Raw genomic sequence first — 12,958 nt, 5'->3', positions numbered from 1 at the left:
GTTGTTAGAGATGATTACGTGCAGATAATTCTGAAATGATCTCTCAAGTCAGGAATGGCAGATATTTTTAGCTTTCATATTTTACCGTATTGACAAGTTCACAGTTCTACTACCGATGTAAACCTATATCACGGAATACCGTTCAAACATGGATTTCGTACCGCTTTTCATCTGCTGCTTGTGTGAACGGTCCTAAGTCCGCATGCATTTATTCTACATCTAGCCTATATATATAATTTGAACTGGTAATGGAAATTACGGGAAAACGGCTGAACGGATTTTAATAAATGACCCCTCATTTTCAAGCTTGAAACCCAAAGTTTTTCAGAAAAATAGTAGTTTTCAGTGAAATGTCCATTTTCCTACATGATTTTCCTATTTTCCAAAATCCATCTTTCGTCAGTTTGAGAACTAATTGCATTTCAGAAAAAAATAAAACATACACTACAATAATCAATTCGCTATTACACGAAGGCCATTATCTGCAGGTTTGCCGACATATTTAGAGCTCAAATTCAATTGGTTATTAAAAACTTTAAGATTTACTAAAAATAATTCACAGGTCTGATTCTGCGGTTTGTAATTTTCTGGGTACAGCTGTGTATTAGATATTAAAATCTACAAAACTTGAAGTGGTTTGATGACATTATTACCATTAGAAATGAAATATTATTAGAGTTAATGCCATGATGTGACTATTTTTCATTAATTATACATATTAATGCTATATTGATGATATGAAAGTGAAACGTTTTGAGGTTATATAAGTAGATGTAGAGAATATCTTAAATTAGATCTTCATTTCTATAATTTACTGAGTGGCGGCTTTATAGCATATATAACTACAAAACTTACGTAAGATAATAATATTGTCATTAAAATTCAAATATTTTTATAGTTATTAATCAAGTGGGGTTAGGTCTTTTTCGTATAGGCCTACTTAATGGCGGTGTGGTGCAAATATTTATATGCGTCATCGTCTTCAGTATTGGGTCGAGAGAGCGCAAAAATTTCAGTTCCTAAGGAAAGACCAAAAGGTATTACTTACTGATAAAATAAGAGGCCTACAAAATTTTGTAATCTCCCGATCATTTCAGCAAGATCTCTTAGCAGGATAAAATGATTTTACCTTCTACATTTCAAGCTCTACATGCAGCAGCTATACCAATATACTAGGCTATGTCTATTGTTCGCAAGCATAGTAAACCTGACATTTTTTTTTTTTTTTTAACTTTCGCCTACAATCCACAATGATCTAAAATTTACTGCTTTACTCCCACTGATAGTCCTATCATTGTTACTTGCGTTTTCGCGTTGAAACTCAAAAACTGAAGGTGGATAAGTTCAAGAAAAAGTATTTGGCATAAAAAAAAATTCAGAGGGGGTATGTTTCATTATAATGGAAGCAATAACTTTCAAAATGTCTGGTATTCTTCATTGAAAATAAATCTGAAAAATTTTTATTTGAACGTCTAATGAACTTAGTTTGCAGCATTTGCTGCACAAGCCACTAGTTCCATTATAATCCAGACATCCAGCCAAAGAGGACACAGACTTGGGTCCTGTGAATTAAAGGTAAATTGCTCTGCCGGAAATCGAGCCGGGTCCTCTGGATTTGTTGTCACAGCGGAGGACTCAATAGTAGGATGCATGGTCTGAAAAATATAAGCGAATGAAATTGCTTGAAGAGCGCTTCCTATAATTATACAGTGCGTTATGTCATAATGCTCATCTCTTCCTCCAAGTTAATTATTATTTATTACACAGCAGTACACAATTATGTCCATCTATTCAGAGTACAGTAATTAAAGTTCGCGGTATTTCGACAGAGATAGAAAGTATATACAAACATTATCTAAGGTTGCAGTCCATGGATTAGGATCTCTTCGTTCTGCTATGGGAGTTTACGAGTTCGATTTCAGAGACTGAAGAAGACGGTGCCCGGAGTTAATTCAATAAATTCAGACAAAGATATGGTTTCCTGATAATTATTTCAATTTAAATTTAATTTCACTTGGCACACTGAGTCTTTCAGATGGTCAAAAATGTAATGTGTGTAAAGTAGGTTATTTTACGACGCTTTATCAACATCTTAGATTATTTAGCGTCTGAATGATATGAAGGTAGGCCTAATAATGCCGGTGAAATGAGTCCGGGGTCCAGCACCGAAAGTTACCCAGCATTTGCTCATATTGGGTTGAGGGAAAACTCCGGGAAACCAGGTAACTTGCCCCGATCGGGAATCGAACCCAGGCCATCTGGTTTCGCGGCCAGACGCGCTAACCGTTACTCCACAGGTGTGGACTGAAAATTTTAAGGATAAATATTATACACTAATAATACAAGTAGAAAAATCTCAGTCAACATGGGCCCGCATATGAGCCATTTGCGAGCCAATACAAAGTTTCTTCTCCTAATATTCGCCATTGAAAAATAAAGGACAAGAAAAGGGAAAGAATGAAATGAAGAAAAGAATGGGAAAAAGAAGACAAGATGAGAGGCCACAGGCGTAGCTCAAAAGCAAACATTATCATGGGGACAGATAGAAAAGTTTTTTTTTTTTCCACCATGCTAATAACGTCAAAACAAGTGCTTATACAAATTTTGAAGCGTAATTACGAGGGCCTTAAAAATAAGTTTCCCTGAGGCCGTTTACAGAAAGAAAACACAATTACATTGGAAAAATGTATTGGAACAGATACAATAACTGTTGAGCTATTTTGCAACATATTCCCCACTGGAACTGAGATATCTGTCATATCATGGGATCGACAGAGAGGTGCAGACGGCTGTCACACACTGGTTCCGATCCTAGGTGGCAGACTTCTACGACACAGGGATACAAAAATTGACCCCACGGTATGGCAGATGTCTCAATTAAGGTGGGGAATATGTTGAAAAATAGCTCAACAATTGCTGTATCTGTTCCAATAATTTTTTTTTAATCATGGTTTATTTAACGACGGTCGCAACTGTAGAGGTTATATCAGCGTCTAAGGTGTGCAGGAATTTTGTCCCGCAAGAGTTATTTTACGTGACAATAAATCTACTGACATGAGCCTGTCGCATTTAAGCACACTTAAATCCCATCGACCTGGGCCGGGATCGAACTAGCAACCTAGAACACAGAAGGCTAGCGCTATACCGACTACGCTGCCGAGCCGACGTTTCAATAAATCTTTCCATGAAATTAAGTTTTCATTCTGTAAACTGACCCAGGAAAACTTATTTTTTCCGACCCTCGAGTGATCAAAATTTGTATAAGCACTTGTTTTGACATTATTAATGGTGGAAGAAAAAAATTGACTTTTTATCTGCTCCCATGAGAATATTTGTTTGTCAGAAGCTAGGGCGCTTGCGCTTGGGCGCAGGTTTGATCCCGCTTGGACTGATTACCTGGTTGGGCTTTTTCTGACGTTTTCTCCAACCGTAAAGCTAATAGGGATCGAACTAGCAACCTAGAACACAGAAGGCTAGCGCTATACCGACTACGCTGCCGAGCCGACGTTCCAATAAATCTTTCCATGAAATTAAGTTTTCATTCTGTAAACTGACCCAGGAAAACTTATTTTTTCCGACCCTCGAGTGATCAAAATTTGTATAAGCACTTGTTTTGACATTATTAATGGTGGAAGAAAAAAATTGACTTTTTATCTGCTCCCATGAGAATATTTGCTTGTCAGAAGCTAGGGCGCTTGCGCTTGGGCGCAGGTTCGATCCCGCTTGGACTGATTACCTGGTTGGGCTTTTTCTGACGTTTTCTCCAACCGTAAAGCTAATATATTATTTGGATGTACCGAAGTACATATGATATTTCCATGCAGATATTCTGCGTCGTCATACGCTGAAAGAGTAATGGAACGGAGAAAAATTCCCTCCGGCACCGGGATTTGAACCCAGGTTTTCAGCTCTACGTGCTGATGCTTTATCCACTAAGCCACACCGGATACCTATCTCGGTGTCGGACAGAATCGTCTCTGTTTAAGTTCCAACTCTTGGGTTCCCTTGAGTGATTGAAGACGGCGCTTATTCCGTCGGATCCCGGCCAACTAGTCACTCATAACGAGTGCACCTCAGCACATGTGTGGACTTCGGTCCTACGTTCATAGACATCTATGACGTAGTGCAGAGGGCGGCCACTAGAGGGAACCCAAGAGTTGGAACTTAAACTGAGACGATTCTGTCCGACACCGAGGTGGGTATCCGGTGTGGCTTAGTGGATAAAGCATCAGCACGTAGAGCTGAAAACCCGGGTTCAAATCCTGGTACCGGAGGTAATTTTTCTCCGTTCCATTACTCTTTCATCGTAAAGCTAATATTAGGTAATCCATGGACAATTCATCTTGGCAAATACCATCTCCCTATCACCACTCCCATCGATGCTAAATAAACTAGTAGTTGATACAGCGTTGTTAAATAACTAAGGGAAAACAAAAGAGAAGAGGAGGAAAGTGAGGGGAGAAAGGAAGATAAGAGATCGGAAAGGAGGGAAAGAAATGAAGAGATTTGTTTATCTGTTGAGAATTTATAGCCATCTTGTATTAAAAACCTTATTTAAACAGCATTGAAGTATATACACATACAGTGCTTATACCTTAAAGGGAATCTGATGCCACACCCTGCAGCGGATGAGCACCACGTTTTACTTCAGAATGCAGAAACGAGATAAATACTGAATTCGATCGAATTGGAATTCATGAATATCCGTAACTCTTCAAGAGGAACAACATATTACAGATAGTGACGGAGCCGCTATTCAAACATGTAAGTAAAATTCTAAGAGCATTTCTTTTGTGTCAAGATCCCACGTTGGATAGCATTAAACTGTGGATTCCATTCACAAGGCATGTTCGAAATAAATTATCAGCTACTGAAGGTTTGAAGGAGTCGTATTGCTTAGTTTATGAGAATTTCATATACTGGCAACAGATCTCACGATCCATCCATTGCATATTTATCATTCTAGAAAAATACTAGACACAGTTCACTTTCCGTCTTCCGTCCTCTTGGATTTCACTGTTTCAGCATTTTCCCTGTTCCTGATATTCAGACATCCCTATAGTTTTCCAAGTTTGCATTGAACTCTCTTATCCTTTGGGACGTAACACTAAACCATTCCAGGTAATCTAACTTATTACTTACTTACTTTCTGGAGGTTCATTGCCGCCCTCACATAAGCCCGCCATTGGTCCCTATCCTGAGCAAGATTAATCCATTCTCTATCATCATATCCCACCTCCCTCAAATCCATTTTAATATTATCTTCCCATCTACGTCTCGGCCTCCCCAAAGGTCTTTTTCCCTCTGGCCTCCCAACTAACACTCCATATGCATATCTGGATTGTCCCTACGTGCTACATGCCCTGCCCATCTCAAACGTCTGGATTTAATGTTCCTAATTATGTCAGGTGAAGAATACAATGCGTGCAGTTCTGTGTTGTGTAACTTTCTCCATTCTCCTGTAACTTCATTCCTCTTAGCCACAAATATTTTCCTAAGCACCTTATTCTTAAACACCTTTAATCTCTGTTCCTCTCTCAAAGTGAGAGTCCAAGTTTCACAACCATACAGAACAACCGGCAATATAACTGTTTTATAAATTCTAACTTTCAGATTTTCCGACAGCAGACGGGATGATAAAAGTTTCTCAACCGAATAATAGCAGGCATTTCCCATATTTATTATGTGTTTAATTTCCTCCCGAGGATCATTTATATTTGTTACTGTTGCTCCCAGATATTTGAACTCCTCCACCTCTTCAAAAGATAAATTTCCAATTTTTATATTTCCATTTCGTACAATATTCCTGTCACGAGACATAATCATATACTTTGTCTTTTCCGGATTTACTTCCAAACCTATCTCTTTACTTCCTTCCAGTAAAATTCCCGTCTTTTCCCTAATCGTTTGTGGATTTTCTCCTAACATATTCACGTCATCCGCATAGACAAGCAGCTGATGTAATCCGTTCAATTCCAAACCCTCTCTGTTATCCTGGACTTTCCTAATGGCATACTCTAGAGCGAAGTTAAAAAGTAAAGGTGATAGTGCATCTCCTTGCTTTAGCCCACAGTGAATTTGAAACGCATCTGATAGACACTGGCCTATACGAACTCTGCTGTGCGTTTCACGGAGACACATTTTAATTAATGGAACTAGTTTCTTGGGAATACCAAATTCAATAAGAATACCATATAAAACTTCTCTCTTAACCGAGTCATATGCCTTTTTGAAATCCATGAATAACTGATGCACTGTACTCTTATACTCCCATTTTTTTTCTCCATTATCTGTCGAATGGTAATCTAACTTATAGTTTCAGTAAATACTGAGGTATTCTACATCCTTCTCTAGCGTCTTTTCTTTTTTTACGAGATCGTGTGACTCTGCAAAAGTGACCTAAATCGGGTAGCCTTCGTATAACTGACTTGTTATCGGTAAAATTCAAGTCTCTACCGAGAAATTTAGAGACATAAATAACATTACACATCTCTTCTTCATCTGTCTGCATGTTTTACGTTCACGGTACATAGTTAAATAGAGCGCTATTTTATGGCAGCTGTGTGTTATTGTTCACGGTTTTTAACTTTCAGAAATGAAACATGAGTTACACTTTTAGCACTTGAATCGCGAGATAAAGAAAATTATTAGCTGGCGGCATTTCGAGAAAAAGCTGGCGAATTAAACTTGGTGTAATAAAAATGCACTGTATTGTTTTGAATACTTTTATATTGTATAAGAAAGAATGATGCTGAAACTGATCAGGAAGAGGAAAAGGAATCGGTTGGGCCACTGGCTGAGAAGAAACTGCCTACTGAAGGATGCACTGGGAGGAATGGTGAACGGGAGAAGAGTTCGGGGTAGAAGAAGATATCAGATGATAGACGACATTAAGATATATGGATCATATGAGGAAACAAAGAGGAAGGCAGAAAACTGGAAAGACTGGAGAAAGCTGGGTTTGCAGTGAAAGACCTGTCCTTGGGCAGAACACTAAATGAACTAAATAAATGATACTTTATAAAACTTAATGTGTGCAGGAAATTTGTACGATTAGTATAATCGTTGCTGATAACAATTATCGGTGGTCTTTATGTAAAATATATATTTTTACGGTATTAAAATAGATGTAGGTCTAAACACTTAACGAACAGAGTCTAATCAAACAATACATAATTGGTTCACATGATTTCTTAATGCTAGGCCACACCTTCACATTTTTATATACGATCTCTTACCGTTACAGTGATGATTTTTGGCTTTTTTGTTGAGGGTAATGAAAATAGCGGTAAGGATTAGGCCTACATGGAGTTATAGGATATAGTTCCATATATTTAGCGATATTTTGCATTGCCATGTAAGCACTATTATTGTTATTATTGTTGTTATTATTATTATTATTATTATTATTATTATTATTATTATTATTATTATTATTATTATTATTATGTCTATTTATTTACGGCTTTTGCCGCCCTTACATAAGCTCGCCATCGATCCCTATCATGAGAAAGAATTATTATTATTATTATTATTATTATTATTATTATTATTATTATTATTATTATTATTATGTCTATTTACTTACGGCTTTTGCCGCCCTTACATAAGCTCGCCATCGATCCCTATCATGAGAAAGAATTATTATTATTATTATTATTATTATTATTATTATTATTATTATTATTATTATGTCTATTTATTTACGGCTTTTGCCGCCCTTACATAAGCTCGCCATCGATCCCTATCATGAGAAAGAATTATTATTATTATTATTATTATTATTATTATTATTATTATTATTATTATTATTATTATTATTATTTCTCTAGTATTGTTTATCTATCGTTTTATATCTCTGTATATATCCGATAGATAAACAATACTTTTCTAAGGATAGACTTTTCCTGTGGTGTTTGAGTGGTCAGACCTCCAGCCTGTCACAGAGACGGTCTGGATTGACGTCTCGGTCAGGTCTGAGATTTTTCATTAAAAAATTCATAGTGACACTTGTGAAGGACAAGGTCACAGTTGGGGTTTTTTCTCGGGGTTCTCCCGTTTCTCCACATTAGGCAACTACATCATTCCTTGAACATTTCTCCACTTCGTCATCATTCCACAGCATTGAACACCGACTGGCGATGTACGGAGGGGGCCGGCCTAAGGACGAGTGGGGTTGCCTGCGCGAAGACGAACCTTAGTGTAGTCAGACGGTGTGTGTTCGAGAAGCACGTAGCTTGAAGGTTAGCGCAATAATTTTGAAAGTTCGCAATGGTGCATCGTAGTGTCCCCCTTCCCGATATTCCATTCCATTCATTCTTTGTGTCTAGGTATGTAGCCTATGTGTGGATGTATGTATTTACTGTACGCATGTATTTATGTATACTTTATGCATTTATTTATTCAATTATTTATTGGCATAATGGAAAATTTTACATTCCCTATAGTGAAGGCTGACAATTCTAAGAAGAAAGTTTACACACGTTTGGTTTACGAAATTCGGTGTTTTGACTGTTACAAGATAACCCTTGATATATACTACGTGTTATACAAGATTGTTTCAGGCGATTTATTTTTCCCTCCAGTAATAAATATCTCAAACAAAGTGCATATGTAAATGCGAATAAATTCTCATTCTCAGCTGGAGTCAAATGAGGAAAAGTAGCGTAAAATAAATGGTGGTTTTTCCCCTATGTTTTCTTGACGTGTCCAGCAACTCCAATCACTGACAGGGGGGCCGTATGAAAGACTGTCTGGAAAATGCTGTGTAAACAATCTCATGTATCATTTTAGATTTTATTCTCGAGATAAGGCACCAGGTTTTTCAATTCATTACGTTGAATTACAGTCAAGTTATTTACGAACTGTACATATAACCACACCGGAGTACGTTAATTATTCATGGTGGTCTATATGATATTTTTACTCGCAATTCAATTCAATTCAATTTATTAGGCCATTAGACAATACAGTGATAGGCTGACCAAAAAAAATCGTAGAAGTTCGAGTAGCCTACAATGTATAACGCTACTTTTTGTAACATTATTTTTCAAAACTCCAACAAATTTTAAAGCCTGAATTGTACTATCGCATTGTATTTCCTAACATTTCAACTTTAAATGCAGCCTTAAACATTCATAAAAACTTTAAGCTGATCATAGCTCCCCAAACATTCCACTGAAGTTGTTATTACTGATAATCACAAAAACCACAACAGAAGGTTACCAACTTTTTGCTGTGAAATGTATCATAAGAAATTATGACAGTTTTGTTACCTGTATCAGTGGTCGGCATTTCGTGATTCGCCAATCAACCCCTTAATACACAAACAGGGCGGAGAGGTGAGGTATGATTTCCCGCCCCTTGTTCATTCAATGTTAATCAGTTTGGGTATCCTCTCCCGCCTACTGTCCCTTCACTGTGTATTGCGGGCAGCTTTTTATAAGACGTAATCTTTGCCGACCACTAACCTATATAAATATTTTGGCGTAGGTATTTATTAAATTTACTTTATCGAGACCGTTCGTATTCTCTATTCCTCGACTTCTTCCTGTGTGAATTCCATCCGGAAGTTAGGTTAGGTTAGGCTAGGCTAGGCTAGGTTAGGGTAGGTTAGGTTAGGCTAGATAAGGTTAGGTTAGGTTAGGTTAGAAGCGGACATATTCTATTAGTGATATATCTTCATAATAGCGTTACCAAAGGAAAGCGGACAGCAAGAAAGAGCACATTCTTAGTATAAGCAAGGCATACCGAAAGCCTAAACTAACCTAACCTAACCTGCCACTGATTCACATATAAAGATATACCAAAAACCTCATCTAACCTAACCTAACCTGTCACAGATTCGTATATGCAAGACATACGAAAAGCCTAAATTAACCTAACCTGTTAGAGATTCTCGCCTTCACTTTCACAGCAACTTTCGAACCTTATTTTCGGTGTGATATTAGCATCGGCGTTCAATCTTTTTATGATACGTAATACTCGACTAGAAGCCAAGAAGGGTGTAAATATGTTTGTACCTTAACGTAGTAATAGTACAGAAATACTCTGAAACTTGTCTCTGTAATGAAAATATCGTTCGTTTAATCATTCTACAATTATTTTAAAAGCGATTTATTCATTGTGTCACTGTACTCAATTTTATCTTGTTTGAACTTCGAAATAAATTCTGCAATATCTACAAATTTATTTTAACTAAATGAAGCTTCCCGATATGTCACAACACTCAATAGTGATAAAAAAAATAGTAATTATGCAGAACGCATCGACCAGGCCGTCTCATATTGTAAGTTACGTATTTATTTAGGAACGTATGTGACCTGTATCGCGAAAAGTATTATTTAAGTATACAAGCTTGTGAAATATTAATGTGCAGTAATACACGCAGATATTCTGGTAAAGGAGAGTGAGAAAAATGGCGGCATGGCCGATGAGTCCTGCATAATTACCAAAAAGATAATCGACTGGAAGTAGAAAACAAGTTTGCACTGTGAGTTGAATCGTCAAATATTATAACAAAGTTTGAGATTTGCCACATATATTTTAATAAAGTCGATAATATAACTCTTCACATTTTAAAATTTGTCCACCTAATTGGCGAATGTCAGAAAATATACAGTAGCTACTTGACAGTTCTTTTAACATTTGACATTGGTCAAGATGTATCAATTAAGATCAGTGAAAAGAGGCACAGCGAACTGAAAATTTTATTTACTCCAATTTCTGATCGCTTGCCATGTGCTTGGGAGTTGCCCACAGGGAGAAGTACTCAGAATAAAACGTCACAACACCATACGTTCTATGATCGCAGATGCACTTCGATCCAAAAATCTAGACGTTCAGAGGAAGTTCATTGTATTCACGGTGGAAGCAATCGTCGGATCGATATCATAGCTATGAATAGAAATAAACAGACAGCCGAAATAATTGATCCTACGATCAGATTTGAAATCTCAGCCACTCAACCATCTGAAGTGAACGAAGAGAAAAATCAAATCTACGAGCCCACGATTCAGTTCCTATCGGCGAAATTCAACATAGAAAAAAATCACAGTTACCGGTCTCTTCTTCGGAGCGAGAGGCACCATTCCGAAAGCCTTTGTAAAGTGGAGGGAAAAATACAAGCTGACGAGAGATCTTCAAGATGCCATCGTCACCACCATAATAAAATTTTCTGTAGCGATATTTCGTCAGCATCTTTATGGTGTACATTCAATTTAAATTATATTTGGTTCTATTTTTTTCTTACATCTTAATAAATTTTGTCTGAAAACTGTTTATACAGACGTGGACAAATTATTAACAAAATGGACAATTTTTATGATAATTCTGTTTACAAAATTTGACTTTTCAATTTAGACTACATTTGACAATTTTGGATATTTCCATCATTACAGTAGACAGAAATATGCAAAAATGTCAACTGTAGTTTAAATTGAAGAGTCAAGTTTTGTAAAAATATATAATAAAAGTCTTCAATTTTGCTAATAATTTGTAAATTAGCAAAATTGTCAACTGCATTGAAGAGTCAAATTTTGTAAAAATATAAAACAAAAATCTTCAGTTTTGCTAATAATTTCGGAATATCCAAAATGTCAACTGTAGTACAAATTGAAGAATCGAATTTTGTAAAAATATACAACAAAAACCTTCAGTTTTGTTAATAATTTATATATATGCAAAAATATCAACTGTAGTCCAAATTGAGGAGTTAAATTTTGAAAAATATACAATACAAATCTTCAATTTTGCTAATAATTTGGAAATACAAAAAAATGTCAACTGTAGTCTAAATTGAAGAAACATATTTTGTAAAAATATATAATAAAAATCTTAAATTTTGCTAATAATTTGTCCACGTCTGTATAATTTTTCATTTTAAATTTTATTGTAAGCTATTCTGTGTCGCAGGGCAAACCCAAAATGTTGGGTCAGACCAATAAATTAAATTAAATTGTCATTAGCCTTCACTATTCGATTAACCATATCGAGGGCATCATGTCAGAAGGACGTATCAACAAAACTACATCTTTAGCCTACATTACAGTAATTTAAATACAGAATAATTTTTCATACCCTTGTCTACATAACAAGGTACGTTCTTTGATCCTTCCTCATGCCCACTGTAATTCTGAAACGTTTGTTTTCAAACATAAACAGTTTCTATTAAAATATTTCAATAACGCTGCATTTGTTGATACGCCTTTTGCTTCCATGCCCTCGATATAAAATAAAGTAAATATCTGTACAAGCTTACCTTCTCTCGCGGGGCCTTTTCTGCGAGCCTGTGCCCTTAATTGTCCTGTATAAAGACATCATCTTGACGACAGAAATTTAAATCCGATCACCAAATTTCACCAGAAAAAATCCTAACACCTCCACTTCACTCCGAATTCACAATCACAACACTCGAAATACAAAATTCACCACACCATTAAGATTCGAGCCTTTAACACACAAAATTTTACTATTTTTTTGTAGTTATAAAAACAGAAAACTAATAAATAAATATAGAATTATTCATCCTTCCTTCTAAAACCGAAAAGCTATTTTCTTTCGTCAATCAACTGACCGAAAAGACGTGCAGAAACACATGCTAAGTATAATGAACATGTTCTTCTTCCACTGCAAAAAAGTGGAAAGTCTCGCTAGATATGGTCACCAGCGATGTGCTGCCAACCCACTTCACTCGGTCACCTTGAGTCTGAAGACTCATTTGCTGCACTGATATCGGCAGCACTCGAGTTATTCCTCCGCAGTTTTTAGAATGAATTTTTTGTAGAAATCCTTAATGGCTTGACTACCTACACTTTTTCTCCCCACTCTCTCCTCCCCACTGTGCCGTTACGTTAAGGAGCAAGCACGCAGCTATAGACGTCGTCTACGACCAACTTTCGCTTGCGTTCATACTGCCTTGAGGTACATCGTGTCCCTAATATTCCTAGCGTTCTAATAG

At 36.5% G+C, this 12,958-nt stretch overlaps 1 protein-coding gene across 3 annotated transcripts in view; it reads right to left on the bottom strand.

Annotated features, from left to right (window-relative positions):
- exp (expansion) overlaps positions 1–12,731 on the bottom strand; it is a 541,237-nt gene extending 528,506 nt beyond the window's left edge. Inside the window, exon 1 of one of the 3 annotated variants that reach the window (XM_069822437.1) lies at positions 12,260–12,731. In XM_069822437.1, the coding sequence (XP_069678538.1) occupies positions 12,260–12,321 (62 nt within the window). In that variant the 5' untranslated portion in view covers positions 12,322–12,731. The remainder of the gene's footprint in view (positions 1–12,259) is intronic. The other 2 variants (XM_069822438.1, XM_069822436.1) reach the window with 2 other exon arrangements.
- Between the last annotated feature and the right edge of the window lie 227 nt (positions 12,732–12,958).

The sequence above is a fragment of the Periplaneta americana genome, chromosome 3, assembly GCF_040183065.1.
Source record: "Periplaneta americana isolate PAMFEO1 chromosome 3, P.americana_PAMFEO1_priV1, whole genome shotgun sequence".
Lineage (NCBI taxonomy): Eukaryota > Metazoa > Arthropoda > Insecta > Blattodea > Blattidae > Periplaneta > Periplaneta americana.
The sequence above is the reverse complement of the archived record's forward strand: the minus strand, read 5'-3'. Positions and strand labels throughout refer to the sequence as shown.